This window comes from Aotus nancymaae, unplaced genomic scaffold, assembly GCF_030222135.1.
Source record: "Aotus nancymaae isolate 86718 unplaced genomic scaffold, 86718_ANA_hifiasm-v0.15.2.pri h1tg000003l, whole genome shotgun sequence".
Taxonomy (NCBI): domain Eukaryota; kingdom Metazoa; phylum Chordata; class Mammalia; order Primates; family Aotidae; genus Aotus; species Aotus nancymaae.
This window is the reverse complement of record NW_026988414.1, coordinates 73803373-73830788: the sequence shown is the minus strand read 5'-3', so window position 1 is coordinate 73830788 and position 27416 is coordinate 73803373. Positions and strand designations below refer to the sequence as shown.

The following is a 27416-nucleotide window of genomic DNA, read 5'->3' as shown; positions in this document are numbered from 1 at the left end:
GTCGTCTCTGCAGAGGCAAACTGTCCTCTGACAGCCAGAGCCTTGAGGACTAGCATGCGGGCTGTTTGTTTGCCTTGTGAGGAGGTAGGTCTCGGGTCCCCAGGCCCAGACAGCAGGCCTTCCTACCTGCCCAGCTCATACCAAGAGGTGCCAAGTTCACATTTATCAATCAGTTTATTAAAAATACAGCATTTTTGTCGGGCGCGGTGGCTCACGCCTGTAATCCCAGCACTTTGGGAGGCCAAGGCAGGCGGATCACCAGGTCAAGAGATCGAGACCATCCTGGCCAACATGGTGAAACCCCCATCTCTACTAAAAATACAAAAATTAGCTGTAGTCCCAGCTACTCGGGAGGCTGAGGCAGGAGAATTGCTTGAAGTTGGGAGGCGGAGGTTGCAGTGAGCTGAGATTGTGCCACTGCACTCCAGCCTGGTGCCTGACAAGAGAGCGAGACTCTGTCTCAAAAAAAAAAAAAAATATATATATATATATACAGCATTTTTCACATGAGCTTGAAGGATGTGGAAGGTGGGGTGCAGTTAAAAACATCACAGTTGTGCCGGGAGCAGCCGTCGGGCATTTGCACCTTCTGAGAATTCAGATACTGCCCACTTCCAAGAATTCAGACAGACCCCCAGATTCAGGGCAAAGCAACAAGAAAGGGTGGGTACAAACAAAGAGCCCCTCCTGCTAAGAGGCTGAGGTCCCCTCCAGTTCCAAGGATGGGGTGTCAGTCAGCCTTGGCCTTCCGGGGTCTGCGCTGGCCTAGGAGAAGAAAAGGTGAGACGTCAGCTCAGACTCCGGGGCTGCCCTGACAGCCTCTCTCCCAGCTTCATTCACAGGCTCCTAGGCCACCATCCCATCCTCTCCTGTGGAGCTGGTTTCTGGGAATGCTGAGGAAAGCCTACCAGAGGCTGCCTGTCGTCCCTTCCTCCTCCCCTTCCTGGGGATTTTGGGAGCTTCTGGGTCCTGCTGGAAGCTGTTCGCCTCAGGCCGCTGGGCTGCAGGTCTCTCAGGAAGGTCTCTCTTTGCGCTTCGTGTCCTGGAAGGGGCCTTGCTTGGAGGTGGAGGGTCCTGGATGGAGGAGGCACGGGTCCCTAAGGGGCTCTGCAGAGGTTGGTTAGGACTCGCCACTCCCCCCGCCCTCTTAGGGTAAGGCAGCTGCCTGGGGGGCGAAGCCACGGCAGGAGTACAGGAGAGGAGGCGACGGGCGGGGGGCAGCCAGGACAGGAGTACAGGGGAGGAGGAGGCAGCGGGGCGGGCGGCCAGGACAGGAGTGCAGGGGAGGAGGCGGTGGGGCGGGCGGCCAGGGCAGGAGTACAGGGGAGGAGGCGGCGGGGCGGGGGTAGCCATGGCAGAAGTGCAGGGGAGGTGGCAGCGGGGTGGGCGGCCAGGGCAAGAGTGCAGGGGAGGAGGCGGCGGGGCGGGCGGCCAGGGCAGGAGGAGTGCAGGGGACAAGGAGGAGGGGCGGGGGCAGCCAGGGCAGGAGTACGGGGGAGGAGGCGGCGGGGCGGGGGCAGCCAGGGCAGGAGTGCAGGGGAGGAGGCGGCGGGGCGGGCGGCCAGGGCAGGAGGAGTGCAGGGGAGGAGGCAGCGGGGCGGGCGGCCAGGGCAGGAGGAGTGCAGGGGAGGAGGCGGCGGGGCGGGCGGCCAGGGCAGGAGGAGTGCAGGGGAGGAGGCGGCGGGGCGGGGGCAGCCTGGGCAGGAGTACAGGGGAGGAGGCGGCGGGGCGGGCAGCCAGGGCAGGAGTGCAGGGGAGGAGGAGGCAGAGCGGGCAGCCAAGGCTGGAGTGAAAGGGAGGAGGCGGGGTGGGCAGCCAGGGCAGGAGTACAGGTGAGGAGGCGGGGCGGGCAGCCAGGGCAGGAGTACAGGTGAGGAGGCGGGGCGGGCAGCCATACCTCCACTCTGTCCTCAGGACTCGGCTGTGTGGCCTTGGATTTCTTTTTGCGGGAGTTGCGCCCTGCAGGACACTGATGTTGGAGTTGGAGGGTCCTGTCCTGCCCCGGGGGGGACTCCCAGGGTTGCAGGAGGATAGGGTGGAGAAGGGTGCTGTAACCCTTGCAGGCGCGAAGTCCTTTCTGCTCTCAGCCCATTACATTAGGAGTAGCTTACCTTTGGGTGCCAAGGGTCCAGGATCCCCCTAAAGTGGGATGGGATAATTCAGGAGTTGGCCTGCATTCTCGCAGGGGCAGTATTCCTGGGAGACGCAGGACTCACACACACCCTTCCAGATAAGTGTAGCTTTTGCCCCAGAAAGCCTCTAGGACCTCCCCCATGTCCGAGTCCACATCAGCAAAGCTGCCCTGCCCTTAGGCTACTTTCACTGGCAAGGGAGGGGAGGGGCATGACCCTCAGGAGCAGTGCGGTCCTTGGAGGGTCTAGACAGGCCCGAGCATCTCCACCCCAGTTCTTGTGACCCCAGGTTTCATTTCCACCCATCAGCCTCGTCGGGTCTCTTTGCCTGTGTGAACAGGGCCCAACCTGGAACCAGATGGTGCGGCCGTGCCGGTCCTGCAGGGAGCTCATGCCCGGCATGCCATAACACCGAAGCCAGGAGCGAAAAGTGGCAAAGTCCTCCTCCCCGCTCTCTGACCCGTAGCCTTTGCCCCCTGTGGGACAAAGGAACAGGCAGAGATCAGAGGGCAGACTTGGGTTGGGAGGAGCGGGGAGGCTGGTTAGACCTGGCCCAGACCTCAGCTACACAAGCTGATGGACTGAGTCAGGGGCCAATCTCTCCCTCCTCTGGTGATGTGACCTCAGCTGGCGTCTTCCCACTCAGCCACGGCTTTCCCATCCTGGAGGGGGGTTAAGGATCCTTGTCCTGGCCCTATGCAGTGACTCAAACCTGTAATCCCAACACTTTGGGAAGCTGAGGTGGGAGGATCCCTTGAGGCCAGGAGTTTAATACCAGCCTAGGCAACATAGGGAGACCGTGTCTCTACAAATTTTTTTTTTAAATTAGCCTGGTGTGGTGGTGTGGGCCTGTAGGCTGAGCCACTTAGAGGTGGGAGGATCACCTGAGCCCAGTTTGAGGCCAGTCCAGGCAACATGGTGAGATCCTATCTCTACCAAAAATATATATACGTGTGTGTGTGTGTGTGTGTGTGTGAATATATAAAAGAATCCTTGTCCTGTCTCATGGGTTGAGAAAACATATTTTTTTTTCTCAGAGTTTTCACTCTTGTTGCCTAGGCTGGAGTGCAATGGCCTGATCTCAGCTCACTGCAGCCTCTGCCTCCCGGGTACAAGCAATTCTGCCTCAGCTTCCCGAGTAGCTGCGATTTCACGCATCCACCACCATGCCCGGCTAATTTTTTGCATTTTTAGTGGAGACAGGTTTCACCATGTTGGCCAGGCTGGTCTTAAACTCCTGACCTTGTGATCCACCCACCTCAGCCTCCCAAAGTGCTGGGATTACAGGCATGAGCCACCGCGTCCGGCCAGGAAACACTATTGACAAGTGAGGCCTAGTCCACTGAGTGACAGCTAGAGCTACAAACTTCCAAGCCAGTGAATCAGGCCCAAAGAGGGACACCTGCCCCAGGGTTACACAATAATTTGCTCCAGCAGAGGTCATTCCATCTTTGGTCTCACCCAGCTGGACCACTTCCTTGGGCACTGAGTGGCACAGCTCCAGCAGGTCGGGGTTCTGCAGCTTGGCCTTGATCTTCTGGCTCAGTGTCAGCTCCCGGCTCTGAGGAAGGGGCAGGGGCAGGACCTGTCTGTCAACGGGGCCATGTAAAGGCAGCTGACCTTCCCTCTGAGCTTGGCAGGACCTTGGGCCATTCACACCCCCCAGCCCCATTGTTGAGCTAAGCTGGGGACACTTGACCCCACTCATCCACTTGGCAGCCCGCATGGACACCAGTGTGGCAGCACATGTGCTCCATCTCTCTGGGGCTCACCGGCCTGCGCTGCTGCAGGGCCTCCAGGACCGAGCGGGCCTTCTCAAAGGGCGGGATCTTCAGCCTGGAGTGGGGGCGGGGGAAGCCATGCTAGGCAGTGGGGAATGTGGACACACCTGGCCCACCCGTCCCCATGCCCATGCCTGCTTGCTGACCGGTACAGGATCTCCGCCCGCAGATAGTTGCCAATGCCATTGAAGAACCTCTGGTCCAGGAGGGCCTCGCAGATGGGCCGGTCGAAGGCCTTGTCCGATAGGTTTCGTAGCACATTCTCCCTGGAGGGACACAATCTGGATGCATAAGACCGATCTCCACCCTCCATGGATGGGGAGAGGGGCTCAGAGAACCTGTTTCTGGGTGCAAGGGGAAGGAAGCTGGGAGTTCCAGAGTTTCCTCTGCTCCCTGCCTCGGTTTTCCTATCTGTTAAATGGGAACATAGGGGATTAAAATTCATTGTGAAAGGATGGCTGGGTGAGGTGGCTCATGCCTGTAATCCCAACACTTTGGAGTCCGAGGCTGGCAGATCACTTGAGGTCAGGAGAGCAGCCTGGCCAACGTGGAGAAACGCTGTCTCTACTAAAAATACAAAATTAGCTGGGCATGGTGGGAGATGCCTGTAATCCCACCTACTTAGGAGGCTGAGTCAGGAGATCACTGGAACCCGGGAGGCGGAGGTTGCAGTGAGCCAAGATTGCATCATTGCACTCCAGCCCAGGCAATAGTGAGACTCCATCTCAAAAAATAAAAACAAAAATAAATTGTTTTATTTTTTAAAAATACTGATCAAAAGTAATGTGAGGCTGGTGTGGTGGCTCACACCTGTAATTCCAGCACTTTGGGAAGCTGAAGCAGGAGGATCGCTGGAGCCCAGGGGACCAGCCTAGGCCACAAGGAAGGCCACGTCTCTTCCAAAAATTTAACAAAGTAGCCAGGGGCTGAGTGGTGTGCCCTGGTGGTCCCAGCTACTTAGGAGGTTGAGGTGGGAGAATCATCTGAGCCCTGGAGGTTGAGACCGAAGTGAGCTGTGATGGCGCCACTGCACTCCAGCCTGGGCAACAGAGCGAGACCCTGTCTCAAAATAAATAAATAAAAGCAACACGCGGATGTATATGAGGTTGTGTGTTTATCACTGCAGACTCCTCAGGACATGAGAACTGTGTCCACAGGACCTCACGTCTGAAGTCTGGAGTTCCCTGTGTAGGACTGGTGGTGGATGAGACTATATGTGGGTTCGCCATTGGTAGGGTCCACTCTTCTCAGGATCCTGGATGTTCTCTGGCTCTGTGCAGCAGATAGGTGAGGTACCAGTGAGGGCCCTAGAGCCCCCGCCCCACCTCCAAGGGCCGTGGGTCTCCTCCCCACCGTGAAGAGGATGCGCATCTTGTTTCTTTTCGAGAAAGGGTCATGGCAAGACTGACTGACTGATGGGTGTGATGGGTGGGCCAGAAGACAGAGTCCTGGGGTGAAGGTACAAGGGTCGCCTGGGAGGCGCCCTGGTCCCTGAGGGAAGCCAGTCGCCACACACCCAGCGGAAGCACTAAGGAAACAGCGCAAATGCTCACTGTTTGTTTGAGAGAAACGTCAGAGCCAGCTGGCAGAGTTAACTTGTGGCATGACTCCCCAGGAAGGCAGAGGTGGGAGGAATCCCCAAAGACTGACATTTCCCTGGGGATGTGTGTGGGGTCTGGGGAGGCCAGGAGTCAACTGCCTTCTAAGGCGTCGGAGACATCCCGGATCCATCCCACAGGCATCCATGTCTCCTAAGGGCCAACTAACGGCACAGCCTCCCCAAGAAAGGAAGAAGTCCACTCCGGGCCTCTGCATCTCTTGCCAGTTGGAATGCTTTCCTCTGGCTGGCTCATCCTCATCAGTCAGGCCTCAGCTCACCTCCCTAGAGTGGCCACTGCCAGTACACCCCCACCCTCGCCTGAGTCATCCTCCACCTCCTTCACCTGTTGGGTTTTCCTCGGGCACGCCTCTGCCCATTTCTCATTCGCCTACCCTATCTGAACATCAGTTCTGTGGGAGCAGGGACCACATTCATCTTGTTCACTGCTGTACCCCGAGCCCCTAGAACAAGGCCTGTCATGAAGCAAAGCTTATACGTGTTTCCCCTTCAGAGGAAAGAAGCTGTCAACACCGCGCCATCTGAGGTGACCTGCATCACATCGCAGGTGGGGCTGTGACACCCTCCTGCAGGCAGGGAAGAGGCACAGAGGAGACCACAGGACACAGACCAGTGGGCAGGCAGGATGTGAGAGACCACAAACCCAAGGTGGAAACGTGTCATGAGGCAGTCCCCTCCCCACCCCCTTGAAACAATTCTGCTCAGCCTCTTATGTTAAAGCCTCTCCACCTTCTCAGCCTCCTGGGAGCCCTGAGAGGTAGTGTGGCATTGAGGGTGGGAGCCCCAGCTTCTCTGACACTAACTGGCCACCTGTCCTCAGGCAGTACCGACCCATCCTCCTCTTGGCTTTCCTCTCTCCTCCCCCATCAGTTATTTTTTGAGACAGAGTTGGAGTACAGCGGTGCTATCTCGGTTCACTGCAACCTCCACCTCCCTGGCTCAAGCGATTCTCCTGCCTCAGCCTCCTAAGTAGCTGGGATTACAGGCAAATGCCGCCATGCCTGGCTAATTTTTGTATTTTAGTAGACACAGGGTTTCACCATGTTGCCCAGGCTGGTCTCGACCTCCTGACCTTAAGTGATCCACCCGCCTCAGCCTCCCAAAGTGCTGGGATTACAGACGTGAGCCGCCACACCTAGCCCCCAATTAGTTTTGAGTTTCCTTATCCAGTGCCTCGGGGAGCTGACCCAGGACAGGGACACTGTCTTGATCTGCAGATAAGGGGACTGAGGCCCACAAGCGGCAGACACTAGCCCTTCGTTGGCCAACAAGGCACTAACAGAGCCAGGTGCGGAGCCCGTGACTATGCTCATCACACCTGGTGCTGGCCCTACCTGAACTGCTCGTACTCCTGTAAGACGCAGGGCCCGCGGCCCGGCTGCCACTTGCCCTCAAGATCCCAGTGGCCGAACCGGCGGATGTCCACGAAACACAGGGCGAGCTGGGGGCCAGGCGGAGCCGTGTAAAAGCGCAGGTGGGCGTGGCGTGGCAGCTCCCCGCGGGGAACCAGCTGGAAGGAGCCGGACATGCCGAAGCGGAAGACCAGGGCCAGCGGCTCCTGCGGGGGCTGGGCCCCAGGCAGGGGGCTGAGAGTCAGGCGCAGCTCCTTGCCGCGTGCGGAAGCCGAGATGCGGTAGGCGCTGCTCTCAAAGGGCACCTCGGGGTTGCGGCTGACGGAGGACTTCTCCACGCAGCCCCCGAACACCAGCGCCCTGCAGGCCTCGTTCACAAACTGGCTAGCCAGGTGCAGCTCCGGGCCCTCGGGCATCCTGAGGGAGGGTGGCGCAGTCCTGTCGGGGAGGAAGGCAGCAGGATGAGCCCGGCGTGGACCTTGTGAGGTAGCGGCTGTCAGCCCCATTTTTAGAGGAGAACTCGGAGGGTCGGAGGGGCACGCAGCCAGATGCGGCTGGCGGGGAAGTACGGGCCTGGCCACCGCCCCCAGTCCCCTCCCAGGACAAGAGCCTGGAAAGCCCAGGGCACTGGGAGCCGGGCCGCTAACCGCTTCCTTCCGTGAGCTTTTGCCGCGTTTAAAGGAAAGTTCGAACCCGTGCGTGGCCGCGGCTCCCGCCCCGCTTCCTCCGGGCTCCGCTCTCACTGGCTCTTCTCATCTCCGCCTTGGCCTCTGCTGTCCCTCTGTCCCGGACACTTAAGGGAGCCTCCCCTCCGCGCTCGCTGTCGCTTTCTCCAGGCCCTCCCACCATCTGAAAGGGTCTTAGGGTCGCGTGGCCGCCCCTCCCTGCGCCCCCACCCCACCAATGACGCGCTGGATCTGTCGGCTCACGACAGAAGGAAAGAGAGCAGCCCGGCCTGGCTCGGGGGAGCCGCGGGATCGGACGCTCAGACGCTCGGCCGCAGCGAGCCCCGAGCCTGCCCCACGGGCCGGACACCCCCGCGGCCACCCCCGGGCCAGGGCAGGGGCCAGGACGAAGCGGGGCTGCCACCCTGCGCTAGAGCCGCCCCCACTGCTCCGCAGGAGGAGAGCGGGCGCCCGGGGGAGGTTAAGGGCCCGCGACAGCGCCTGGTGCCAGGGGTGCGGGTACCCACTCCTCACCTTCGCCCTCCCCGCTTTGCCTCTGTGCTGGGCGGTTCCGGATGGGAAGCGAAGGTGCGCCTCGAGTGGAAGGGGGCACTTAACGACGGCAGACCCCTGTACCTGGCCTTCTCCGCACCTGGGCGCCTACGCGGGCCTGGGGCTCGCAGGGCTTGTTTTGAGGGAGAACGGGGAGGAGCGGCGCTCTAGGGCCCGCCCTCCCCATGCTCCCGCTGAGACCCTGTCCTCGGTTAATCCTGGCTCCTCTTCTCCTCAGGGCCCTCCAAAGTCCATCCTCTCCTTGGCCCTACAGCGCACCCCCGCACCTCCATCCTGCACGCCCCCACCCCGGGAACCGGCACTCGGTTCCCCTTGCCGCCACTGCATCCACTAATGGGTTAATGCCAGAAGAGGCGGCACCCGGAAGCGCGCTGGGAGCCGCTGGGAAGTGTAGTCCCTCAGGGAGGCGGTAGCAACTCTTCAAGGTGAGGTTCCCGAGCCGGGGAGCTGAAGGCTGTGGGGCAGGCTTCGGGGCAGTTACCTGGCCGGGAGGTGGCGGAGAAACCTGGCTTCCCACTGCCCGGCGCCGGCGGATGCGGGAGCAGGTCTGAGGCCCCGGGTCGCCCCTGTCTGCAGTTGGGGGAAGTCACCCAGCTAGCCTGGGACAGGGTCAGCAACCCCCAGCAGGAAACAGCAGCGACGAGCCAGAGCGGAGTCGCCTGCAGCTGCGCGCAGGGTGTGCACAGGTGCGCGGTGCGCGCAGGCCCTAGGGACCCGTTGGGGACCCTAAGCACCAACGCACGGTTAGACCCGACTCATAAACAAACATCGTCACTGCCTGCCAGATCGGAAGGGCAGCCAAGCAACAAAAAAAGGCGGGGAGGTAGACCCACTTCAGACGGTTCTGTGGGGAGAGTGTCTCTGAAATCAAGAGGTGTCAGCCTGCAGAGAGGAGGAAACCCGACAGACACTCGGGCGGAAGGAACAGCCAGTGCAAAGGCCCTGAGGGGAGAAAGAGATTGGCCACTGAAAACTCCAAGTCCTGTGTGGCTGGAGTGTAGCTGCGGGTAGTGCCAGGAGGTGGAGACAGAGAAGCAAACAGGGCCCCAGTCAGGTCCGGCTGGGCCTTGGGAGGGCCTCCGTGTGGAGTCTGCACTTCATTCTAAGTGTGTGCCTGACCCATCGCCGCGATTTCCCCTCCTTCACACTTCCCTGCTTACCTTCCTCTCATTAGGCATAATAAAAATTATGTGGCTTCATGACTTGTCTAATTTACTTGAAAATACTTCTGCCAAAATAAATGGAGTTAACAATAATTTGATATTAGTTGACAATATCTAAGACAGTAGATAGTTAACAATAACTTCTTTTTTTGAGACAGGGTCTCACTGTGTCACCCAGGCTGGAGTGCAGTGGCACAATCTTGGCTCACTGCAACCTCCACTTCCTGGGTTCAAGTGATTCTCCTGCCTCAGCCTCCTGAGTAGCTGGGATTACAGGCATGTGCCACCACACCCAGCTAATTTTTGTATTTTTAGTAGAGACGGTTTTGCCATGTTAGCCAGGCCAGTCTTGAACTCCTGACCTCAAGTGATCCGCCTGCCTTGGCCTCCCAAAGTGCTGGGATTACGGGAGTGAGCCACCATGCCCAGCCAACAGTAACTTCTTAATATCATCTAATAATCCACATCCAGATTTCCCCTAATTGTCCCAATTAAACACACACACACACACATATATACACACACACACATATATATACACATGTATGTATCAGGGTCTCGCTCTGTCCCCCAGGAAACAATCATGGCTCTCTGCAGCCACCGACCTCCCAGGCTCAAGTGATCCTCAGCCTCAGTCCCGGCCTCCTGAGTAGCTGGGACTACAGGCACACACCACCACACCTGGCTAATTCATGATTCGTAAAGACATGGTCTCACTATGTTGCCTAGGCTGGCCTCAAACTCCTGGGCTCAAGCAATTCTACCATCTCAGTGTCCCAAAGTGTTGGGATTACAGACGTGAGCCACTGTGCTTGGCCCTCAAAATCTCTTTATAGATGGTTTGTTCAAGCAGATTCCAATCAAGGAGTATGTCTTTTTAATAATTTTAAATCTAGTTGGAACTATCTTCCCTCTCCCACCCACTTCATCCTACTTTTTTTTTTTTGGTCTTCGTGATACGTTTCTGAAGAGTCTCAGCCAGTTGTCCTTTGACATAGATGCTGCATCACATTCTGAATTTGTCTGAATGTATCCTCAGGGTGTCACTGATACTGTCACAGATTGAACCTCTGTGGTTCATCCTGCATGCTGGGAATTAAATCTAAAGGCCTGATTATATATGAATTCAGGGATACTTCCTAAGTGCTGCTCCATATTTTGTTTTTTTGAGATGGAGTCTCACTCTGTCACTCAGACTAGAGTGTAATGGCACAATCTTGGCTCACTGCGACCTGTCTCCTAGGTTCAAGCGATTCTCCTACCTCAGCCTCCCAAGTAGCTGGGATGACAGACATGCACCACCACTCCCAGCTAATCTTTGTATTTTTAGTAGAGACAGGGTTTCTCCATGTTGGCCAGACTGGTCTCCAGCTCCTGACCTCAGGTGATCCACCTGCCTTGGCCTCCCAAAGTGCTGGGATTACAGAGATGAGCCACTGTGCCTGGCCACTGTTTCGTACTTTGAATTGCATCATATCAGGAGGCACCCAATATCCTGTTGTCCCACTTCAGTGGGGGCTGAAATTGATAAGACTGGGGCTGTGGCAGCCGGACCTCTGCATTAGAAAATGTATGCTTCATACCTTGTGACCACCAAATAATCTATGGAGCAATTTCTTTGTTGTTCTCGTTTAAATCAAGGTATAATTTACATATAGTAAATTTTACGCCCTTCCGACTGTAATATTTGACAAATACATAGTCATATAATTGCCACCACAATCAAGAGGTAACACACATTAAAGCATTATTCCCAAGATGTGGAAACAACCTCGATGTCTATCAACAGGTAACAGATTTTTTTAATGTGCCTATTTTATATAGGCTGGGCATGGTGGCTCATGCATGTAATTTAGCACTTTGGGAGGCCAAGAAGGGAGGATCGCTTGAGCCTACGAGTTCAAGACCAGCCTGGGCAACATAGGGACACTCCATGTCTATATAAAAAAAGAATGAGCATAGTGGAATGCATCTGTAGTCCCAGCTACTCTAGAGGCTGTGGCTGGAGGATCTCTCGAGCCTGGGAGTAGGAGGCGACAGTGAGCTGTGATCATGCCACTGCACTCTAGCCTAGATGACAGAGTGAGACCTCATCCCCATCCCTGCCCACCCCTACCCCCAAAATATGGTATACGATGGAATATTATCCAGCCTTTTAAAAAAGGAAATACTGGCTGGGCGTGGTGGCTCACACCTGTAATCACAGCACTTTGGGAGGCAGGCGGATCATGAGGTCAGGAGTTTTGAGAGCACCCTGACCAATGTGGTGAAACTCCGTCTCTGCTAAAAATACAAAAATTAGCTGGGCTTGGTGGTGTGTGCCTGTAATCCCAGCTACTCGGGAGGCTGAGGCAGAAGAATCACTTCAACCTGGGAGGCAGAGGTTGTAGTGACCCGAGATCGTACCACTGCACTCCAGCCTGGGCGACAGAGCAAGACTCCGTCTCAACAACAACAACAACAAAAAAAACAAAAAAACTGCCACATGCAACAACATGGGTAACCTCGAAGACACTGCACTAAATAAGTTGGTCACAGAAGGACAAATACTTCATTGTTCCACTTTTATGAGGTATCTAAATAGTCAAACACATAGAAGCAACAAGGAGAATGGTGGTTGCCAGGAACTGGGGAGGAGGAGGAAATGGGCAGTTGCTATTCAACGAATATAAAGTTTTGGGTTTTTGGCCGGGCACAGTGGCTCACGCTTGCAATCCCAGCACTTTGGGAGGCTGAAGCAGGTGAATCACTTGAGGCCAGGAGTTCAAGACCAGCCTGACCAACATGGTAAAACCCCGCCTTTACTAATACAAAAATTAGCTTTGAGATCCTCTCAAAAGAAAATAAAGTTTTAGGTTTTTGTTGTTGTTGAGACAGGTTTCACTCTGTTGCTCAGGTTGAAGTGCAGTGGCACAATCTCGGCTCACTGCAGCCTCGACCTCCCAGTAGCTGGGATTACATGTGGGGGCCACCATGCCTAATTTTTTGTGTTTTCAGTAGAGACAGGGTTTCGTCATGTTGCCAAGACTGGTCTCCAACTCCTGACTTCAAGCGATCCAGCCACCTTGGCCTCCCAGAGTGTTGGGGTTACAGGCATGAGCCACCATGCCCAGCCTGAAATAGTGATTTTCTAATTGTCATTCTTCATATATTTGATAGAATCCGTCTGTCAAGCACAGCTTTACCTCACTGACCAGGGCTATTTGGTTATCCTGACTAAAAAGGCAGGATAAGCTCTGTTTTATTTCATTTTTTTTTTTTTTTTTGAGACAGGGTCTTGTTCTGTCACTCAAGACTGGAGTGCAGCGGTGCGATCATGGTTCACTACAGCCTCAAACTCCTGGGCCCAGGTTATCCTCCAACCTCAGCCTTCTGGGTAGCTGGGACAACAGTGAACACCAGCACGCCCAACTAATTTCTGTATTTTTCAGGGAGATGAGGTTTCGCCATGCTGCCCAGGCTAGTCTCCTTGTGATTTTTTTTTTTTTTTTTTTTTTTTTTTGAGACGGAGTTTCGCTCTTGTTACCCAGGCTGGAGTGCAATGGCGCAATCTCGGCTCACCGCAACCTCCGCCTCCTGGGTTCAGGCAATTCTCCTGCCTCAGCCTCCTGAGTAGCTGGGATTACAGGCACGCACCACCGTGCCCAGCTAATTTTTTGTATTTTTAGTAGAGACAGGGTTTCACCATGTTGACCAGGATGGTCTCGATCTCTTGACCTCGTGATCCACCCGCCTCAGCCTCCCAAAGTGCTGGGATTACAGGCGTGAGCCACCGCGACCGGCCTCCTTGTGATTTTTTAAATCACTGTTTTTATTTCCTGTTTTCATTTTTGTTTCTTGTTGCCCAACTGTGGTCTAGTTGAACATTTTTTAGAATACCAGTTTGACATATCTATATTTTTAATAACAACTGTATACATTTATGAGGTACCATGTGTTTTGCTACATGTATATAGTATAGAATAATCAAATTGGCTGGGAGCAGTGGCTCACGCCTGTAATCCCAGCACTTTGGAGGCCAAGGCAGGTAGATCACCTGAGTTCAGAAGTTTGAAACCAGGCTGGCCAACATGGTGAAACGCTGTCTCTACAAAAAATACAAAAAATTAGTTGAGTGTGGTGGTGCATGCCTGTAGTCCCAGCTACTCCAGAGGCTGAGGCAAGAGAATCACTTGAACTCGGGAGGCGGAGATTGCAATGAGCCAAGACTGTGCCACTGCACTCCAGGCTGGGCAACAGAGTGAGACTCTGTCTCTAGAAAAAACAAAAAAAAGATCAAATCAGGCTAATTAGTATATCAATTACCTCTAATATTTATCATTTCTTTGTGATGAGAACATTTAAAACCCACTTTTAGCTATTTTGAAATATACATTGTTATTAACTATAGTCGTCACGCTGTGCAATAAATCACCAGATCTTACTCCTAACTGGAACTTTGCACCCTTTCCCCCACAACTCACCTCCTTTCTCCTCCAGCCTTTGCTAACCACCATTCTACTGGCGACTTCTATGAATTCAACTTTTTGCGGGGGGACAGGGTCTCATTCTGTCGCCCAGGTTGGAGTACAGCGGCACTATCATGATTCAATACAGCCTTTACCTCCCTGGCTCAAGCAATCCTCCCACCTCAGCCTCCCAAGTAGATGGAACTACTGGCATGTGCCACCATACCTGGCTAATTCTTTTAATTTTTGGTAGAGACAGGTTCACCATGTTGCCCAGCCTGGTCTTGAACTCCTGGGCTCAAGTGATATTCCCACCTTGGCTTCCCAAAGTGCCGAGATTACAGGTGTGAGCCACTGCCCCAGGCCTTTTTTTCAATTCCAGGCGTAAGTGAGGTGATGTGGCATTTCTCTCTCTGTGCCTGGCTTATTTCACTCAGTATCATGTCCTCTAGGTTCAATCATGTCACAAATGACAGAACCTTCTGCTTTTTAGAGGCTGAATAGTATTCCACTGTGTATATATACCACTTATTTTTTTTTTTGAGACATGGTCTCAGCTCTGTTACCCAGGCTGGAGTGCAGAGACATGATTACAGCTCACTGCAGCCTCAAACTCCTGGGCTCAAGTGATTGGTCCTGCGGCCTCAGCCTCCTGAGTAGCTGAGACTACAGGCACGCACCACCATGCCTAGCTAATATTTTATTTTTATTTTTTTTGTAGAGACCGAGTCTCCCTATGTGGCTCAGGACGGCTGCAAGGTCTAAAGCAGTCTCCCCACCTCAGCCTCTCAAAGTGCTGGGATTACAGGCATGAACCACTGCATCGGGCCTTTAGTTACTATTTCTTTGAACACTTTCTTCATTCCACTTTCTTCCTTCTTACCTTCTGGGACTCTGTAATCATGAATGTTAGCCTTTTGTATATCCTACAGATCTGTGATGCTCAGTTTTGTGTCACCTTGACTGGGCCGTGGGGTCCAGATTTCAGAAATTTCTCTGCTGTGTGGAGTCTCACGTCCTGAGGATCCCAGCCAGGTTAGGCTGTCTTGTTCTCCATCGCTCAGTCTGTTTGTTTTATATGTAACATCCAGGGTTGTTAACTGTACTTAGGGACAGGAATAGGGAAAAGACCTACTTCATTTTCCCAGAAGCAGAAGTCAGGAGTGGAGTCAGTACTCACCTCTTTTGATGTTCAAACTGTCCCATCTTTGGTCAGGGGAGCAAACCATTATTCTTTCTTTCTTTCTTTCTTTTTCTTTATTTTTGAGACAGAGTCTCGCTCTGTTGCCCAGGCTGGAGTGCAGTGGTGTGATCTTGGCTTACTGCAACCTTCACCTCCTGGGTTCAAGTGATTCTTCTGCCTCAGCCTCCTGAGTAACTGGGATTATAGGCATGTGCCACCACGCCCAGCTAATTTTTGTATTTTTAGTAGAGACGGGGTTTCACCATATCGGCCAAGGTGATCTCGAACTCCCGATCTTGTGATCCACCCGCCTCGGCCTCCCAAAGTGCTGCGATTACAGGCGTGAGCCACCGCGCCTGGCCTGCAAACCATTATTCTGATAGGTTCCTTACACAAGATACTGCAGGCAAGTCCTCCTTATACCCTGTGTGCCAACCTTGGCATTGGCTTTTTCTACAAGGAGGCCTGGCTGGCCTGGGCCACTCCTGGGATCCCATCTGCCTTGGTCTTCTCAAGCTGCTGTAACAATACTGCAGAATTGTGGCTTACAGCACAGATTTCTTTCTTGCAGTTCTGGAGGCTGGGCAGTTCAAGATGAAGGTGCCAGCAGACTCAGTTCCTGTGGACAGCCCTCTTCCTGGCCTTGTAGACAGCCACATTCTTGCTGTGTGCTCACATGGCCCTTACCTGGTACACGCATGTGAACAGAGGCTTCAGTATACGAAGTTTGGAGGAACACGAACATTCAGTCCGTAACACCGATCCTCTTGCCTATGAGTGGTTCAGACATGATCACCTCTCTTCCTAAAGATGGCAGTAGGCTGAGGTGGGCGGATCACAAAGTCAAGAGATTGAGATCATCCTTGCCAACATGGCAAAACCCTGTCTCTATTAAAAATACAAAAATTAGCCAGGCATGGTACTGTGTGCCTGTAGTCCCAGCTACTTGGGAGGCTGAGGCAGAATTGCTTGAAATCGGGAGGCGGAGGTTGCAGCGAGCCAAGATCATGCTACTGCACTCCAGCCTGGCGACAGAGCGAGACTCTATCTCAAAAAAAAGAGATGGCAGTGAAACAAGGGCAATCTCCTTTCTCTGCAAGGGGCAGTTGGCTTTGGGGACACCAATGTGGTGCCAGCCTGAGAACAGGGCCAGAGGGCAAAGGCAGCAGAGTCAAGAACATCCCATATCTGGGAGCCAGAACCCTGATTTTCCTCTCAACAGACAAGCAGATGCATTTTGGTGCTCAGCCTGCCTCACCTGTGGCCTGCCTCGATCAGCAACCGATAAAAGAAAATGAGTGATGGACCAAGGAGGCCCGTACGTCACTTTTGTTTCTCTCACAAAAACCCTTGATCTGAACCCAAACAGAAACCCCTGCACACATTCCTTTATGCTTCTGTTTATTTTTCCTGCTCATGAAAATAGCTAACAACTGCCTTTCAAGGGAAGGGAAGGTAATGCAATGCTGGGAAAGGTCCTCACGAGCCCTAAGCCGAGCTCTCAAGAGAGAAGTGAGGATCTGGGAGGCCAGAGCCCAGCTAGGGCCCCAGCTTCCTAGAAGCGGGGCGCCTCCTGAAGAGCAGTGCAGAGGCCATGACTCCATACAGGTAAGGCGGCTCCACACAGGCCTGTAACTCCCTTCTCCTCAGCCCAGGGAGCTCATCAGGGTCTGGGCCTGCTTCAGCTCTGCAGAGGGAAGAGGTGGGCAGGCGGGAGGCAGTCAGGAAGGATCTGGGAGGGACCCTTAACCCTCCAGGAATAGCTGAGCCTCACCTGCCAGGAGGACCTGGAACTTGTCTGCTGAGAGGGACATGGCAACAGGCTGGGCTGGGGTACCTGGGGCAGCTGCCACCTCCAGCCGCAGGTGCACCATAGGCTCTTCCACAGACTGCAGCAGGCTGGAGCTCAGGGTGTAGTCTACCCGCCAGCCCACACCTGCCAACCTATTTGCTGGGAGATGGGGTGGGTGGCTCTCAGGATCAAAGGCAGGAAAGCCAGTGGCCCTCAGCCCACACCCTGGCTCAGCCCTCAACCCTGCAAGGCTGTGTGGCCTCTAAGAAGCTCCCATCTCCCTGACCCAGGCTCAGAACCGGGCAGGTGCCCAACAGTCAGGAGTCTGGATCACGTACAGCAAACCTCAATGGCAAGAAACCTCAGCTGGAGTCAGGAGAACCAGGGCCAGGCCCCAGCTCTGCGGCTGCTCAGTATGTCGCCTTGGTTAAGTCGTCTCCCTGGAGCTAGCACTTTGCATGCTGCATGCCCCTGCGAGAATGAGCCTGGAGCCTACCGTGGCTGGCCTCATACTTACTGCGTAGGCTGCAGACCCGCAAGTGCTTCTGCAAGGGAATTTGCTTCTCCTCGTAACAGCGGCACAGGCTGGCTGCGTGCTCTGCAGGTAGAATGGAGGAGCTCTGGAGGTAGCAGGTGGGGGCTGGGCTTGGGCTGCTCAGAGGCAGGTCTCAGGCTCCTGGCCCAGAAAGGGCAGGGTACACCTCAGGGTCACAGGGCCTGGCCCGCTCTCTAGCAGCCCTTGGCCCACAGGCTGCCCAGCTGCCCACCCACAACTCGTACCTTTGGGCAGCCCCAGCTGCTGCAGTTCACTGGACAAGGATTCACCATCAACACTGTGCTTGGCCGCATTGGAGAGGATGAAACTCAGCACTGCCACTGTGGCCTTCACATCGCCTGACTCTGAGGGACCCGTGGGAGGGGCAGGGGGTGTCACTGTGGCCCCAGCCACCTCCCTATTGCCCTATTATCTTCAGCTCAAAGTCCCCAGGCCTCCTGAGCCACAGGCACTGCTGCTGCCCCACCAGGAGCTGGTGGAGGGGAGTGTGGGGGGTCGGGTTGGGATTGTCAATGTCTTTCTTTCCCTCATGCTCTTCCACTAGGGAAGGTAAGTTAAGGACGCTGCTGGGAGAGATGGGTGGGCCCCTCTGTACCAGGCGCCATGCCAAGTTCCCAGGGTTACCAAGGACCTGTGGACTCAGCAGCGTACTCACCAAACTTGGTGTCAGCCGTGAGCTTCAGGATCTTCTCATACTATGGGGAAAGGAGACCTTCAGGGGGCGCCAGGTCCCTGCTCACCAGACCCTCACCCCCAGTCTGTAAGGAACAGACAGGCTGGAAAGAAGGATGGAAGATGCCCAGAGAGGCTGAGAGGCTGGGTCACCTGTCTCCCCGGGCCTAGTGAAGAGTTTCAGGGCAGTGGGGTCATAAGGTCATGGGACAATAGGGTGCTGGGTCTTATACTCACATCAATCCCCTGTCCCAGCAGCTCCTTTAGTACCTGGCTGCAGAGCAGCCGCAACTTCACAGAGGACTGGAAGGGAAGTCCTTGTATCAGCCAGGCTGGCATACCTCACCCTGCCTTCCTAGGGACTGGCTCAGAGCAGGCCAGCCGCTGATGAGTATCACAAAGCATGGTAGCACAGGCTGAGAGCACTGAGGTCCTAACCCCAGAAAAACCTCACCATCCTCTACACCCGCAATCCCCAGCCCCAACGCCCCTCCTCCACCCAGAGTAGACCCCGTGTACTCAACCATCTTGGCCAGTGTGCTGATCTCTGCCAGGACCCAGTCAGGACAGTCCAGATCACCACAGAACCGGAACCTCTGCAAGGGAGGGAAGCAGGTCATCAGGCTGGAGGGAGAGCTGAAGTGTGGCCAGGATCTGTGTGTGTCTCCGACACTGCTGCCCAGCACAGACCCCTGGTCCCTGTCACAGATGAATACCCTCTGGCCACTTGTTCTCCCCTATCACCAGGCTATTCAGTAAACTCTCTCCCTGACCCGCTCTGCCACCAAACCCTGCTGAGGTCTATTCCAGGCATTTATCTGCTCAGTAAACATCGATTGAACGCCTTCTCTGTGCTAGCTCCCACTCTAAGTGCTGGGGGTACAGCAGGGGATAAAACAGAGTCCTGGGCCTCACAGACACGAGGGACCTCTCTCCTCTCTTCCCCAGACCCACACAACTCCAGCCACTCCAGCTTCCCTGCTGCTGCTCAGGGACACCAGCCTTGCTCTGCCTCCATGGCTGCTGCACTCTGCGTGGCTTGCTATCCTTTATTTCATCCCACCCTCTGCTCAAGTGACACATCATCAGACAAGCCCTTCTTAAAAAAAAAGTGGGGGCCGGATGCGGTGGCTCACGCCTGTAATCCCAGCACTCTGGGAGGCCGAGACGGATGGATCACGAGGTCAAGAGATCGAGACCATCCTGGTCAACATGGTGAAACCCCGTCTCTACTAAAAATACAAAAAAATTAACTGGGCATAGTGGCGCGTGCCTGTAATCCCAGCTACTCAGGAGACTGAGGCAGGAGAATTGCCTGAACCCAGGAGGCGGAGGTTGCGGTGAGCCGAGATCGCGCCATTGCACTCCAGCCTGGGTAACAAGAGTGAAACTCCATCTCAAAAAAAAAAAAAAAGATCCAAGATGGCTGATCACTAGCAGCTCGGGATTGTAGCTCCCAGTGAAAAGTACAGAGAACAAGAGGACGCCACACTTTCAGACTAATTTTTGTTGCTCACGGACCAGGAGATTCCCAGCGGAGGAGCCCCATGGGTTGCCAGCGCAACTCTTGTGGCCGGCGCAGCAGTTCTTGTGCAGGGTGAGTGGGACTGGGTCCCCTTTCGGCTGATGTTGTTTGGAGCTCCGGGAAGACAGAGTTGCCTATTCAGCTGATTGAAGGACGGACTCAAGAAGGGAGCTAGACTGGAGATTCCCGGGCAGAAAAGCACCATCAATCTTAACACCACTGTTTTGGCCGGCGCAGTGGATTGCTCAGATTTTGGCGCTGGGAATTAACAAGTTAGACGTCCACTCAGAGACCTAATTTGAAAGTTGGTAATCACAAAGACGACAGGTGGATAAATTTACAATGATGGGAAGAAACCAGCGTAAAAAGGCTGAGAATACCCAAAATCAGAATGCCTTTCCCTCTACAGGGGATCACAGTTCCTCATCAGCAACAGAACAAGTCCTGATGGAGAACGAGTGCATTCCATTAACAGAAGTAGGCTTCAGAAGGTGGATGATAAGAAACTTCTGTGAATTAAAAGAACTTGTTCTCACCCAATGCAAAGAAACTAAGAACTTTGAAAAAACGTTTGACGAAATGCTAAGGAGAATAGACAAAAATATAAGTGAATTTATGGAGCTGAAAAGCACAATACGAGAACTTCATGAAGTATGCACAAGTTTTAACAGTCGAATTGATCAAGTAGAAGAAAGGATCTCAGAGGTCGAAGAACAACTTAATGAAATAAAACGAGAAGTCAAGATTAGAGAAAAAAGGATAAAAAGGAATGATCAAAGTCTCCAAGAAATATGGGACTATGTGAAAAGACCTAATCTACGTTTGATGGGTGTACCTGAATGTGACGAAGAGAATGAATCCAAGTTGGAAAATACTCTTCAGGATATTATTCAGGAAAACTTCCAACCTAGTAAGACAGGACAATATTCAACTCCAGGTAATACAGAGAACACCACAAAGATATTCCTCGAGAAGACCAACCCCAAGCCACATAATCGTCAGATTCATTAGGGTTGAAATGAAGGAGAAAATACTAAGGGCAGCCTGAGAGAAAGGCCAGGTTACCCACAAAGGGAAGCCTATCAGACTTACAGCAGATCTCTCAGCAGAAACCCTACAAGCCAGAAGAGAGTGGGGGCCAATATTCAACATCCTTAAAGAAAAGAACTTTCAACCCAGAATTTCATATCCAGCCAAACTAAGCTTCACAAGCAAAGGAAAAATAAAATCTTTTGCAAACAAGCAAGTACTTAGAGATTTCACCATCACCAGGCCTGCTTTACAAAAGCTTCTGAAAGAAGCTCTACACATATAAAGGAACAACTAGCAGCCTTTCCAAAAATATATCAAAAAGTAAAGAGCATTAACATAATGAAGAACTTACATCAACTAATGAGCAAAACAGCCAGCTAGCATCAAATGGCAGTATTAAACTCATATATATTATTAACTGGATAAAAAGCCAAAACCCATCGGTATGCTGTATCCAGACCCATCTCACATGCAACGATACACAGACTCAAAACAAAGAGACAGAGGAAGATTTACCAACCAAACGGAGAGTAAAAATAAATAAATAAATAAAAAGCAGGAGTTGCAATTCTCACCTCTGATAAAATAGACTTTAAAGCAACAAAGATCAAAAGAGGCAAAGAAGGACATTACATAATGGTAAAAGGATCAATGCAACAAGAAGAGCTAACGATCCTAAATATACACGCACCCAATACAGGAGCACCCAGATATATTTTAAAAAAAAAATTGTTTTTTTTTTTTTTTTTTTTTTTTTTGAGACAGAGTCTTGCTCTGTCTCCAGACTGGAGTGCAATGGCCCAATCTCGGCTCACTGCAACCTCCGCCTCCTGGGTTCAAGTGATTCTTCTGCCTCAGCCTTCCGAGTAGCTGGGACTACAGGCGCGTGCCACCACACCCAGCTAATTTTTTTTGTATTTTTAGTAGAGACAGGGTTTCATCATGGTGAGGATGGTCTCAATCTCTTGACCTCGTGATCCACCCACCTCGGCCTCCCAAAGTGTTGGGATTACAGGCGTGAGCCACCGCACCCGGCCATAAGACAAGTTCTTAATGACTTATAAAGAGATTTAGCCTCCCACACAATAATAGTGTGAGACCGTAACATCACACTGTCAATATTAGACTGATCAATGAGATAGAAAATTAACAAGGATATCCAGGACTTGAACTCAGACCCGGAACAACTTAATAAACATTTATAGAACTCTCCACTTCAAATACACAAAACATACATTTTTATCAGTACCATATCACACCTATTCCAAAAGTGACTACATAATTGGAAGTAAATCACTCCTCAGTAATGGCATAGCATTTCATAGGTCTAAATGAAATATTGGTTGGCTGCTTGTGTTATTTTCTTCCCTTATTCCTTCCTGTCTCCATTGTTAAGCACAACTATTGGCATAAAAGAGGTTTTCAATTCCCATTTTTAGACTGCATTCTCGCCTGGGCAATAAAGCAATACTCCCGTTCTCTCTCCCTCTTTCTCTTCCTTTTTCTTTCTCTTGTTTTTTTCTTTCTCTTTAAAAAACAAACAAACAAAAAAAAAAACAAAAGACAACACGCTCATGGCTGTAATCCCAGCACTTTGGGAGGCTGAGGCAGGTGGATCACCTGAGGTCGAGTTTGAGAACAGCCTGGCCAACATGGCGAAACCCTGTCTCTACTAAAAATACAAAGATTAGCCAGGTATGGTGGTGTGTGCTTGTAATCCCAGCTACTAAGGAAATGAGGCAGGAGGATTGCTTGAACCCGGGAGGTAGAGTTGCAGTGAGCTGAGATCCTGCCACTGCATTCCAGCCTGGGCAAAAAAGCGAGACTCTGTCTCAAAAGAAAAAAAAAATTTTTTTTTAATTAGCCAGGCATAGTGACACATGCCTGTGATCCCAGCTACTCAGGAGGCTGAGGCAGGAGAATCGCTTGAACCTGGGAGGCAGAGGTTGCAGTGAGCCGAGATCAGCCACTGCACTCCAGTCTGGGCAACAAGAGCGAAACTCCGATTCAGGAAAAAAAGAAAAAGAAAGACGGAGTCTCTCTCACTCTGTTGCCCAGGATGGAGGGCAATGGCATAATCTCGGCTCCTAGCAATTTCCGCTTCCCAGATTCAAGCGATTCTCCTGCCTTAGCCTCCGGAGTAGCTGGGACTACCGGCATGCGCCACCACCCCTGGCTAATTTTTTTTTTTTTTTTTTAATATGGAGTTTCACTCTTCTTGCCCAGGCTGGAGTGCAATGGCACCATCTCAGTTCACTGCAACCTCTACCTCTCGGGTTCAAGCGATTCTCCTGCCTCAGCCTCCCGAGTAGTTGGGTTACAGGCATGCGCCACCACACCCGGCTAATTTTGTATTTTTAGTAGAGACAGGGTTTCACCACGTTGGCCATGCTGGTCTCGAACTCCTGACCTGAGGTGATCCACCCTTCTAAGCCTCCCAAAGTGCTGGGATGCCAGGCGTGAGCTACCACACCTGGGAAGACTGGCCCTTCTTGATCATACTTCCTAAAACAGCCCCTCACACAAGGAAATTTCGGGGGCCAGTCGATATGTTCATTATCTTGATTGTGGGGACCCAAGAACCAGGAAGATTTGGTCTTACTTGTCCAGCCTCATCTTTCACTAACCTCCAGATGATACTCTCCCAGCTATATGACATGCATTCATTCCTGGGGAGCCATGCTCTCTCTCTCACTTGTCTCTGCACTTGCTGTTCCCTGTCTGAAGACACAGGCCTCACACCCTTGCCTCCCAACCCCTGGTACAGAAACTGTACTTCAGCCAGCCAGCTCCTGCCATCCCCCTTTAAGGTTGAAGTCATCCTCAGGAAGCCCCCTTAACCCTACACACAAGTCGCAGTTAGGTTTCTGTCTCTGGATCCTTAACTATGACTGCCAATTCAAGCCTTCGATTCCCCTTCCCTCGGCAGCTGAGGTCCTCCCAGTGCCCAGCACACTGCACGGTACAGACGCGGCGCTCAGAACGTACGGGTGGGTGGGTGGATGGATAAGTCTCAACCCAAAAAACTATTTTCTGGCTCTGGAAGGAGCGGAGCGGCTTCCCAACAGCGTGGAAGAGTGAGCCTGATTCCAAGCACGCTCCTGTCCAAGTCCCACAGCAGGGCTGGGGAAGTGGGCGTCCTTGGGAGGTCCTCTTGGGGCTGGGGAAGACCTGAAAGGACTCCAGCTCCAGACAAGCCCCATTTCCTGCCCCGGGAGGCAGGGACCCTTCCGTCCGCCAGGGAGGCACGGGGACTCTAAGCCGCCGGCCGCTCTGTCTTACCCGCCCCCGTCTCGGGAACGGGGCGGCGGCGGATTTTTCTCTACCAGATTCGCAGTCCTTACGCCCGCACGCACTGTGTTTGCGGAGAGGCCAGTGGAGACAACGGCCCCGTTTCCAGAGCCACTGGCGCCCCCTCATTCCCGCTCCAGCAGCCCAGGCATCGCTTCACCCCTGGTGCCTCACCATCGCGCCAGGAAGCCTTCGCCCAGGAATTCCTTTTTCCGCTCGCGCCGGGTCAGCTGATTCCACGGTCACATGACTTGAGTCACCTCCTCTGGGTGGGCGGGGCCTGCTGGAGTGCGGCTGGGAGCGGACCGCCGCCCCCTGGAGGTGGCGAGGGCGAAGTGCAGCGTCTCCTCCATCTCCCAGAACCCTTCCCGGGAAAAAACAGGCGCCAACCGGCAGTTTAACAGAGGTCCGAATGAAGGCATTAGGAAAGACAGCGGAAGTTATTTCATTTGTTTAACTTAAGCGGGTAGGATCCCGGGAGCTCGGGTTCCAGGTCATTGCCATGTTTTCCACTATTAAGCAAATGCCGTTATGCACAGCTGCGGGCTGTGGCGAAAGACGTATTTTAAAAACTTGAAACATACACATACAGAAAACTGTATATATTATAAATGTAAAGCTTTATAAGTTTTCATAAACTGTAGACCTCACATAACCAGCACCCAGATTAGGAAATAACCAGATATCTTCTTCAAGTGCGTGGGTATTTTATTTCATTTTGATGAATCGTCTGCCTAGCAAAAAGGGCTGTCATCATTTACATGCTCAGGAAAACTCCCTACAGCTTCAACATCAATAGATGCTTATCTTAATGTTTGCCCATGGGATGGGGGGAGAAAATCGGTTGCTTAGATTGCAGTGGTAGTCTGCTTACGGGTGACTGAGCAAATGAGTAGTCTACAAAAAGTTAAGTTTCCGACATCGACTTGAAGAGGCAAAAACAAAAAGACAAAATGACAACAAAAATACATCAGAGACTAGACTAATAACCAAAGAAGAAATCGAATACGGTCGTCGCTTAAAAACCTCAGGACATTGGTTCCAGGACCCCAGAGATACCAAAATTCACAGATACTCAAGTCCCTGATACAATATGGCATAGTATTTGCATATAACCTATGCATATCTTTCTGTATACTTTAAATCATCTCTAGATTGCGATAATGCCTAATACAACGTACACGGTTTGTAAATAGCTGTTATAAAGTATTTTGAAATTTTTGGGGTTTTTTTGTTTGTTTTACCTTTTCTGAATATTTCTGATGCACAGTTAAATCCAAGGATCCGGAACCCGAGGATACAGAGGGCTGACTGCAGTTTGCGCTCTCTCTTCAATTCCATGCCTATCCCATGCACCAGGTGCAACTGCCTTTATTGTTTCAGGCTTTCAAGCTTTCAAAAGACAGAGCCCATGACAATTAAACCGCTCTATAAAATACAAAGAAATGGAGAATGTCCCAATTCATGGTAAAAATGAGCGCATTTCTGAAGGGTTCTTTTACAAGTCAAAAACACTAGCCTGTTGAAAACTGTAAGGGTTCTTGGGTTCTTGCCGAGTTTAAAAAGAAGAAACTGAGGACAGCACAAGATGATCCAATGCGAAGAATTTATTCGGCTCCCGGGCGAGGTTCTGCGGTCTGACAGGAGGGTCTGGAGAAGTCACACGGACTCCGCTCAGACGTGAGGTTTTATAGGGAGTGGAGGCGTTCGATTGGTTGTGGGAGAGCAGGGTGTGAACAAGGCAAGCTTGCTATTGGCAGGTAGGCAGGGTTTGAATGCTATTGGGTAGTTTTACAAGACTCGACTGCTATTGGGTAGATTTACAAGACTCGACTGCTATTGGGTAGCTAAGACTCTACTGCTATTGGGTAGAGTTACGAGACTTCGTTTGCATACAGGACTTGACTGCTATTGGGTAGAGTTACAAGACTTCATTTGCATTTTGGTGGAGTTTTTTTAAGGGAGGGCTAGGCTGTGCGGGGTGGAGGGGGGGTGGTGGACGTGTCCGAGCTCCCAGCGAGACGACCGGCCTTACAAAAACAACAGTATGTTAAGTTACTATATCATGTCAAAGAAAAATTTTAAGAACATAAGACCTGTAATCATAGCACTTTGGGAGGCCATGGCCGGTGGATCACTTGAGCCCAGGAGTTCTAAACCAGCTCAGGTAACATAGGGAGACCCCCATGTCTACAAAACATTAGCCACTTGTGCTGGTGCATACCCGTCATCCCAGCTACCTAAGAGGCTGAGGTGAGAGGAGCTCTTGAGTGTGGGAGGTGGAGGCTGCAGTGAGCCATGATGGCGCCACTGTACTCCAACCTGGGTGACATAATGAGACCATTTTAAAAAAAAGAGAAAAAAAGAAGAAAAAAGGTCTGGGCGCGGTGGCTCACGCCTGTAATCGTAGCACTTTGGGCAGCCAAGGCGGCAGATCACCTGAGATCAGGAGTTCAAGACCAGCCTGGCCAACATGGCAAAACTGTCTCTACTTAAAAAAAAAAAAAAAAAAAAAAAGAAGGGCGTAGTGGCAGGTGCCCCATAATCCCAGATACTCAGGAGGCTGAGGCACCAGAATCTCTTGAACCTGGGAAGTGGAAGTTGCAGTGAGCTGAGATCGCACTACTGCATTGCAGCCTGGGTGGCAGAGTGAGACTTCGTCTCAAAAAACAAAACAAACAAACAAAAAGAAAACACGTAAGAATGGCTCAACTTTCTTTATTTTATTTTAACGTATTTATTAATTTTTCTCTACACACTCCTGGAAAAGGAATGGCTCAACTTTCATTTCGTCCTATCAATAGGTTAAAGAAGAGAAAAATGGGCCAGGCGTGGTCGCTCAAGCCTGTAATCCCAGCACTTTGGAAGGCTGAGGCGTGTGGATTACGAGGTCAAGAGGTCAAGACCATCCTGGCCAACATGGTGAAATCCCGTCTCTACTAAAAATACAAAAATCAGCCGGGCGTTTAGCACACGCCTGTAGTCCCAGCTACTCGGGAGGCTGAGGCGGAAGAATCGCTTGAACCCGGGAGGTGGAGGTTGCAGTGAGCCGAGATTGCACCAGTGTGCTCCAGCCTGGTGACAGAGGAAGACTCCATCTTAAAAAAAAAAAAAAAAAAGGGCCGGCTTAAGCTCAGCGATTACTTCGACAATGCTTTCTATGGTGGAAAAAAAAAAAAAATGGATAGATTTGGAAAACCATTTTTATTTAAAAAGAGATAATTAGGAACAGATGAAAACTTCCTTAAGTTGAAAAACAAAACAGCAAATTTAACATCAGACAAAATATTTAAATTCAGAAATAAAGTTAAAAAGGTTTGTAGTTTTTAAAGCATTGTTTCATAGATATTTGTTTTACAGATTATTTGACTGTTCAGAGCAGTGGTTGTCAAACATTGGCGTGCATGATAGTCACTGCAGGGCTTGTGGAAAGCCTAGCTGCTGGCCCCACACCAGAGTTTCTAATTCAACAGGACCCAGGTGGGGCCTGAGCAGTGCATTTCTATGTTCCCAGGTGGCGCTGATGCTTCCAATTTGAGACCATGCTTTGAAAACCACTAATGTAGGGAAATATACTTGACAACATGTTATGAATACACTTGAGAATATGTATATTTTAACTTACAGATTTCT

The 27416-nt window shown here is 52.1% G+C and overlaps 2 protein-coding genes across 7 annotated transcripts; both read right to left on the bottom strand.

Moving 5' to 3' along the window:
* Positions 1–155: 155 nt before the first annotated feature.
* On the bottom strand, positions 156–9504 carry NEIL1 (nei like DNA glycosylase 1). 4 transcript variants are annotated; one of them, XM_012457649.3, is made up of 10 exons: positions 8083–8452; positions 6866–7321; positions 4060–4179; positions 3905–3968; positions 3594–3693; positions 2481–2608; positions 2112–2139; positions 1898–1959; positions 909–1074; positions 156–765 (listed from the first exon to the last, which is right to left on the bottom strand). In XM_012457649.3, the coding sequence occupies exons 2-10, from the start codon at positions 7297–7299 to the stop codon at positions 731–733; spliced, it is 1137 nt and encodes a 378-aa protein (XP_012313072.2). In that variant the 5' UTR covers positions 7300–7321; positions 8083–8452; the 3' UTR covers positions 156–730. The 4 variants fall into 4 exon arrangements, with proteins under 4 accessions (XP_012313072.2, XP_064238796.1, XP_064238787.1 ...); XM_064382726.1 differs by lacking the exons at positions 2112–2139; positions 8083–8452 and adding an exon at positions 8603–9504; XM_064382717.1 differs by lacking the exon at positions 2112–2139.
* Positions 9505–16299: 6795 nt separating this feature from the next.
* On the bottom strand, positions 16300–24029 carry COMMD4 (COMM domain containing 4). 3 transcript variants are annotated; one of them, XM_012457655.2, is made up of 8 exons: positions 23958–24029; positions 18460–18531; positions 18173–18238; positions 17919–17958; positions 17488–17607; positions 17225–17305; positions 16690–16866; positions 16300–16602 (listed from the first exon to the last, which is right to left on the bottom strand). In XM_012457655.2, the coding sequence occupies exons 1-8, from the start codon at positions 23958–23960 to the stop codon at positions 16562–16564; spliced, it is 600 nt and encodes a 199-aa protein (XP_012313078.1). In that variant the 5' UTR covers positions 23961–24029; the 3' UTR covers positions 16300–16561. The 3 variants fall into 3 exon arrangements, with proteins under 3 accessions (XP_012313078.1, XP_012313080.1, XP_064238814.1); XM_012457657.3 differs by lacking the exon at positions 23958–24029 and adding an exon at positions 23849–23944; XM_064382744.1 differs by lacking the exon at positions 23958–24029 and adding an exon at positions 19457–19463.
* Between the last annotated feature and the right edge of the window lie 3387 nt (positions 24030–27416).

Excerpts from the sequence above, each read along its gene's own strand:
- COMMD4 (XM_012457655.2), bottom strand. Across the intron at positions 16,867-17,224 it reads GCGGGTCTGCAGCCTACGCA|CAAATAGGTTGGCAGGTGTG; the intron begins GTAAGTATGAGG and ends CCCATCTCCCAG. Across the intron at positions 16,603-16,689 it reads GTTCCAGGTCCTCCTGGCAG|AGCTGAAGCAGGCCCAGACC; the intron begins GTGAGGCTCAGC and ends TTCCCTCTGCAG.
- NEIL1 (XM_064382726.1), bottom strand. The coding sequence starts at position 7,299 with ATGCCCGAGGGCCCGGAGCTGCACCTGGCTAGCCAGTTTGTGAACGAG. Across the intron at positions 3,969-4,059 it reads CGGGCGGAGATCCTGTACCG|GCTGAAGATCCCGCCCTTTG; the intron begins GTCAGCAAGCAG and ends CCCCCACTCCAG. Across the intron at positions 3,694-3,904 it reads CCCTGCAGCAGCGCAGGCCG|AGCCGGGAGCTGACACTGAG; the intron begins GTGAGCCCCAGA and ends CCCCTTCCTCAG.